This window comes from Salmo trutta, chromosome 12 (genome assembly GCF_901001165.1).
Source record: "Salmo trutta chromosome 12, fSalTru1.1, whole genome shotgun sequence".
In the NCBI taxonomy this organism is placed as follows: Eukaryota; Metazoa; Chordata; class Actinopteri; order Salmoniformes; family Salmonidae; genus Salmo; species Salmo trutta.
In genome coordinates, this window is record NC_042968.1 from 18,156,991 (window position 1) to 18,164,066 (window position 7,076).

A 7,076-nucleotide genomic window follows, 5' to 3' on the forward strand; every position below is an offset into this window, starting at 1 on the left:
GCTCCTTTCAAATGCTGATGGCTGAAAACAAGATGTTATTATGGAGATGTTCATTCAGATTGCCACGGTGCTCGAGAATCCACTTTTTTTTCTGCATGAAAAATGTCCTGATAGCAGAGACAAAATCATGCATTTAGGCAGTATTACTAATGTGATGGGAAAGAAGCTAACACAGCCCAGCACACATGTTCACAGTGCCATGGATTGGAGAGTGATAGATACACACATTCCCTGTCAGAGAACGAGAGCTGTATCTCACTAATCATTCCATCTCACATTTTAATCCTTTCTTAAACCCTCTCTTTTTGCCGTTGCACTATGAGGACTCCTGTTTTGTTTCTTGTCTCGGCTCGCATACTGCTCAGTGAGCCCCACAGCTCATCATGTGATCAGATCTACTGTATGTCTAGTGGTATTTCCCAGCAGGCATTGCTTCTGTCCTACTGTGTCTTACACTCTCATTCTCCCCCACAGTTCCTGCTTCCATTCCTCTAGTGCAGTGCTCTCCTGCCCTCCTGACAAAGAGTAATGCATTCAATATGGCAGAGCATATAGTACTACATTAGCTCATCATATTAGAATGATACCGATAATGATGTGGGGAATACAGCAATTGCGACGGCACAATTACCACTTAGTGGCGGAGAGTAACATAATCTCACCCCATAGGTGCAAACTGACAGCTGGAACATAGAAGCAAATCTTAAATTGTCATTTGAGTGTCCTAACTGGTTGAATTGTAAACAAGACTTAAAAGGAGGGATTTGCAATGTAGTTTTTCCTGTGTGGAAGAGATAAATTACAATAATGTTCTTGACAAGTATCTTCCATTTTATCAGTGACAGTGTGTTCTCTATTGTAACAGTGACAACAGTATGATTGATTTACTTTACATTTTAGTGACAAAAGATTTTCCGCCTTGGGATTTGGTGCCAGAATTCCACCCAATTACGAGGTGAGTATTATCTTGTTTAGTTGTTATAATCTTTTCCCCCACTGCTTATTTTCCCTCTCTCCTCTTGGTATTTGCCCATGCCTTAAGTCTATATTGAATGGGCTGATTGCCCTATTTTCTGACACCATTCGTCACTGTCAATGTCTCACATTTCAAATTCATAATTGAGTTTATTTTTATTCACAAGCCCCTTCTCTGGAAATACCTGTCCCTGAGAAAATAACATGTTCTGAGGAAATTAAAATAATGGCAAGCAGGCAGTGTGGCGCAAGGCTCCTTGGTGTTGATGGCCACTTGTCAGAAGGTTTCAGGAGTGAGAGAATAGCGTCGTTTTAGCAGATTTGGCATGGAGAACAGCGACTCCGCTGTTGTTTTAACTAGCACCCTGGGGAGAGGGTTTGAAGTGCCACGCTCGCGCACACACACACACAGACACAGACACACACATCGCTTTCAGAGACACACACACACACACCGCTTTCAGACACAGACTGCTTCCAGAGATAGAGAGTCACATTACAGGAACACTGAAGTACTGGCAGGTCAACAGACAGAGAAAAGATAGAAGAAGGCTATCAGGATCTGCTTCTGTTCTGTTCTGTGCATTGACTTATAAATAGACTTAACTACTGTAAGTTCTGTAATTATGGCTTAATGACATCTGTCTTGTCAAAGGTACATACACTGGACAGAAAAGACTGTTGTTTTGATTGGATAGAAAAATGCCACATCTGAACTATTTCTGTACCCCAGGCTGCTAAAAGACTACAAAACCAAATCAGTAAATTCAGCATTTTTGCTGTCACTTAGAATAGTTCAAGAGCCCAAAGCTGTTGTATTTACCCAAAATAGTAAAAGCTTTCAAAAGGCTGTGTGGCTATGGCTTTGTTCAATAAGATAACTGGACCACTTAGTATCAGAAACATGGTCATTCTCATACTCAAAGTAAGCTTTATGTGGACTTATGGTCCTATATTTTCATTTATTCCACCGCTACTCCAGACATTCAAAAGGTCATAAAATGTGGACTGAAATAAATGAGTGTCCTTGAAGACCCCAGTTGTATTTCAAATGAGGCATAGGGATTTTGTGTCTACACTAATTTCCAGTACAACAGTGTCTGACCTTTTTTTTTTCCCCCAACAAACAGGTGTCCCATGACTTTGCCATCAATTTCAACCCAGAGGATGATGAATGTGAAGGTAAGAGAGATGAAGCCTCCTCTGGGTACCTTATACTTCTGAACATCTCAGCAGCTCTGCCCAACCCTCCATCAATCTCTACCGCTGACATTTTACAATGAAAAATGTGCATACAGGATAACATGTGGAGCTTTAGTGCTTTTCCCGCTCTCAGAATCCATCTTTAATGGACACAGAGCCCTACAAATTCACATTTCCAGTAATACGTTTATCCTTCGTTCTTTTACTCCAGCCCACCTGTCTCCCTCCTTTCCTTCCTCCCTCGGTCCCTCAATGTGCTACTTCAAGGTGTGTACCCACAGTAGAACGTGTGTGTGTGTGTGTGTGTGTGTGTGTGTGTGTGTGTGTGATCAGAGATTCAGGGGGTGGTGGAGGCCTACCAGAACTGCCTGCCTAAGATCCAGCTGTATGGCCCCACCAACGTCTCTCCCATCATCAGCAGGATAGCCAAGCTGTCAGCAGGAGAGGAGACCATCAAAGATGCCTCAGTAAGTGTCCCTTTACTGCTGTAATGGAGTGATGTACAGTACAGGCCTGCATGATATGGAGAAAAATACAAATATCCATAACTGATATCCCACCCATTGAGCCTCCATGGATGAGCTGTCTCAGGCTCAGCTCAGCTTTTACACAATTAATACCAGTCAGCCAAGACAGACCATATAGGTGAATGATTGAGTGTAGAAATGAAAAACATAATAGTGATGTCATTCGCTATTATATGTTTTTGTCTAATTAAGTGATTATGCCTCTAGAAGCCTGTGGCTCAGTTGGTAGAGCATGGTGTTTGCAACGCCAGGGTTGTGGGTTCGATTCCCACGGGGGGCCAGTACGAAAAAAAAAAAAAAGAAATGTATGCATTCACTACTGTAAGTCGCTCTGGATAAGAGCGTCTGCTAAATTACAAAAATGTAAATGTAAGCCGGTGTTTGGAGGAAATTGGCACAGGTGTTGTTAGTCTCGGGCCAGCAAACCGTGCCAATATATCCTCCAAACACCGTATTTGAGGGAATTATCACTTTTATACGACGGGATACCAACAAATTCAAATCATGATTGACACATTTCCATTAAAAACATTATTTAGATGAATTTATTCATACTACTTCCACAAGATATAGTCCACATCGTCAAATCTAGGATTGCTACCCAAGCCGGCTGGCTCCGTTTCCGGAGACACAACCCAGTTGTTAAGTCTTTTTATTCTATATCTATGGACATTTGTTCTAAATGTTCCGTTGTCATGCTGGCTGGCTAGCTAACAACTTATTGTTAGCTAGCCAACTTGGGCTAACACAGTCACATCAAACAGTGCAGCAAGAATAACAGAAAAGTAGCTGCATTTGTGTTTGTTTAAACTGTTTTCTAGTGACATTTATTTGGATACATCCATAACAATGAGCTAATGATGAGCTATTTCGCCTGGCATAGAACATTTGCTCTCTCACCAGTAAGCTGTTTGGAGGAACTAGCCAATGACACAGCTAACACAATTACTTCAAACTGAAGCTGGAAAGACAGCAAACTAGCTGCATTTTGTTTAGTTTTACCTGTTTTTCTATGGACATTTCTTTGTATATATCCATAAAAATTATGCTGATTTATGATTTCAACTGGCTGAGAAAAGCTGCCTGTCTGTCTCGTCCTGACTCCTGAGTCCTGACACGTTGATTACCATCGAACAGCTGGAGATCGAATTTCAATATTGAAACAATGTTGCAAGTATCAGAGAGACCGACAGCAAGGTTTATACAAATCTCTGCTGTTGAAAACCAAATACTAGTCTAAAAGAAATGGGAGATTAAGTTTATAAATTGTCTGGCTGGGCTGATGAGACAGTGGATTGCGCAGTGAGATGGAACAGTAAATAGGCATTTCATAGCCTTAGCCGGTGCTAACTTGTGGAATAGACACCGGCTGGAACTTGGTTTTAACCAATCAGCATTCAGGATTAGACCAACCCCTTATATAAATCTGTTATAATTTATTGAGGTTCTGCATAAGCACCTTTAAAATCTCTCAATGAAACGCGGTAATGATCGAGTTAACAAGAATGCCCAAGGCCTTTAATATCAATGTGTTCCTACATTAGTTTGCCCTCAGGCTGCTCAAATTACATTTGAAACACTTTTCCATCATTCTGGTCATTTCTTCTGCTTTGTCCTTGTACTGATCTTCATTTATTATTCAATCATCCCTTCTTCTGATCAGTAAATGAGACCAAAGGATCAATGAAAAGAGAATTCAGGACATGAGTTAAAACTGAAGCTGGGGCACTTTAATCCTAAGGGACTCATGGGACATCTGAGAGGAGAATACATGGGAATACACTCATAGACCTCATATGTAAAATCCATTGGCAAATGTACGATATCTGTAGATGTTGAGGATTGTCTCATTCATATTGATATCCTGCAGGGAGAGAGAGAGGTGTTGATGGGACTAGAGATTAATACATTATTACTTTTCTCAGTGTTTCTCAGTGGGAGCAGTCAGATTTCAGAGGATAATGTGTTACACACAGACAAGCCAAGGGCACTGAAGTGTGTGGTGACAAAAGGTTAACACGCAACCGCAACCCTCTCCACTTTCCTCTCTCCTCCAGCGTTACCACATCCTGCTGATCCTCACAGATGGCGTGGTGACAGACATGGCGGACACACGCGAGGCCATCGTGCGCGCCTCCTACCAGCCCCTGTCCATCATCATCGTTGGCGTGGGCAATGCAGACTTCACAGACATGCAGATCCTGGATGGGGATGACGGGGTGCTGCGCTCGCCCAAAGGAGAGCCCGTCCTCAGAGACATTGTGCAGTTTGTGCCCTTCAGAGACTTCAAAACGGTCAGTATTGCCCTCCTTCCCTTCCGCCGTCTATACCTCCATCCCTCCAACTTCCCTACCTCACTCTACTCTGCTATGCCACAGTCATATTCCAACCAAGCCAAAAGAACAGAGGTGTGGGTCTCCAAGGTCTCAGAAACTGCACTACTTTTATAATAGCGATGCTGGCGGCCATTAAGTCTCCCAGTGTGACCTCCAAAGCCCCTTCAGTAATAGCATTACCCTCCAATGGGGCTTTGAAGACATGCTAACAGCCAGGCAGCCTCTCCTCTGCTGGCCTTGCCAGTGCTACAGATGGAGGAGCTTCAGAAAACCCTCCTAAGAAAAAGAAATGTTGTCACCAGGAAAGAAAATCCATTCATTTAGAAAAGTAATGATGAAAAATGCAAAAATGCCTCCAAAAGCTTGATGCGATTTGTCTGTGTGCTCTCTTTCCTTTTGACCGCTGCCCAAACAATGGAAAACACAAATCATTCTTTCCATTCTTCCTTTGTTAGGTTAAAAAACAATTTGCCCAGAGTTTCATTGGATTTAGGTGCCACTGAAAATGATTGTTTTAACCCTTTGGGGTCTTGTGCCAGAACTGTCCAGACTACAGCTGTGTTCTATTATCACAGGCCTCTCCCGCTGCCTTAGCCAAATGTGTCCTGGCGGAGGTGCCCAACCAAGTGGTGGAGTACTACAGTCACAAGGCCATCTGCCCCATGCCGCCCGTCCCATCATGTGACTCTCCCACCTCCCTTGCCAACACCCCTACAGAATCATTGCCAGCAGTGGGGCCCACGGCCTGACCACATCTCAGTCCAGCAGAGAGAGAGAGGGTGCAGATCGCTGCTCTGGACCAAGAACCATGGTCATTAACATTAGTGTTGTTATCATTCTTTTTTCATTTGTACAGCGTTCACACACAGACTGGAAACTGAAACCTTTGGATTGTTTTCTCTCTCCGTTCGGATCATGTCCCTCTGCCTGGCTGTGCATCCATCTGCCTGTTCAGCATGATGCTGGAGCCTTCGTCCTCTTCCTCCTGTTTTGAGGATGCATGCAGGTGAATCCCTCCCAGAGTTGATCAACTATGATCACAGGCTCTCTGTCCCCTTCTGCCCTGATACTGGCACCTCGGCCCTCAGTTCATTTTTATATGACTTCTAAGGCTCTCCAAGGCTTCAGTCTGCTTCTCCTGCTTCATTTGCTCTGCTGTGTCTCTCTAAGTCTTACTGCCCATCACTGTATTGTCTGAAGAGCCTGTCAACTGAAGGATTGGGAGAGGGGGGGATCTTAACATATCAAACCACATGAGTCTTTCAATTATGTGGAAATAGATTTAGGTAAAACTTTATTTTACTATTCCAACATGATGCCTGCACAGAAAAGGTAGTCATATACAGTACCAGTCAAAAGTTTGGACACGCCCACTCATTCAAGGGTTTTTCTTTATTTTTACTATTTTCTACATTGTAGAATAATAGTGAAGACATCAAAACGATGAAATAACACATATGGAATCATGTAGTAACCAGAAAAGTGTTAAACAAATCAAAATATATTTTATATTCTTTAAAGTAGCCACCCTTTGCCTTGATGATAGCTTAGAACACACTTGGCATTCTCTCAACCAGCTTCATGAGGTAGTCACCTGGAACGTATTTCAATTAACAGGTGTGCCTTGTTAGAAGTTAATTTGTGGAATTTCTTTCCTTAATGCGTTTGAGCCAAAACGTTGTGTTTTGACAAGGTATGGGTGGTATTTAGTAAAAATCCATATTATTGCAAGAACAGCTCAAATAAGCAAAGAGAAACGACAGTCCGTTACTTTAAGACATTAAGGTCAGTCAATCCGGAAAATTGCAGTAGCAAAAACCATCGAGGTAACAGCCCAAATAAATGCTTCACAGAGTTCGAGTAACAGACATCTCAAAAACCATTGTTCAGAGGAGACTGCGTAAATCAGGCCTTCATGGTCGAATTGCTGCAAAGAAACCACTACTAAAGGACACCAATAATAAGAAGAGACTTGCTTTGGCCAGGAAACACTAGCAATGGACATTAGACAGGTGGAAATCTGGCCTTTTGAGAC

General features: G+C 42.6%; 1 protein-coding gene across 2 annotated transcripts in view; it reads left to right on the forward strand.

Moving 5' to 3' along the window:
* The window catches only part of cpne7 (copine VII), a 38,341-nt gene extending 31,926 nt beyond the window's left edge, over window positions 1–6,415 (forward strand). For both annotated transcript variants that reach the window (XM_029767417.1, XM_029767416.1), the window contains exons 12-16: window positions 901–955; window positions 2,106–2,157; window positions 2,512–2,645; window positions 4,763–4,999; window positions 5,617–6,415. In XM_029767417.1, the coding sequence (XP_029623277.1) occupies window positions 901–955; window positions 2,106–2,157; window positions 2,512–2,645; window positions 4,763–4,999; window positions 5,617–5,790 (652 nt within the window). In that variant the 3' untranslated portion in view covers window positions 5,791–6,415. The remainder of the gene's footprint in view (window positions 1–900; window positions 956–2,105; window positions 2,158–2,511; window positions 2,646–4,762; window positions 5,000–5,616) is intronic.
* The last annotated feature ends 661 nt before the right edge of the window (window positions 6,416–7,076 follow it).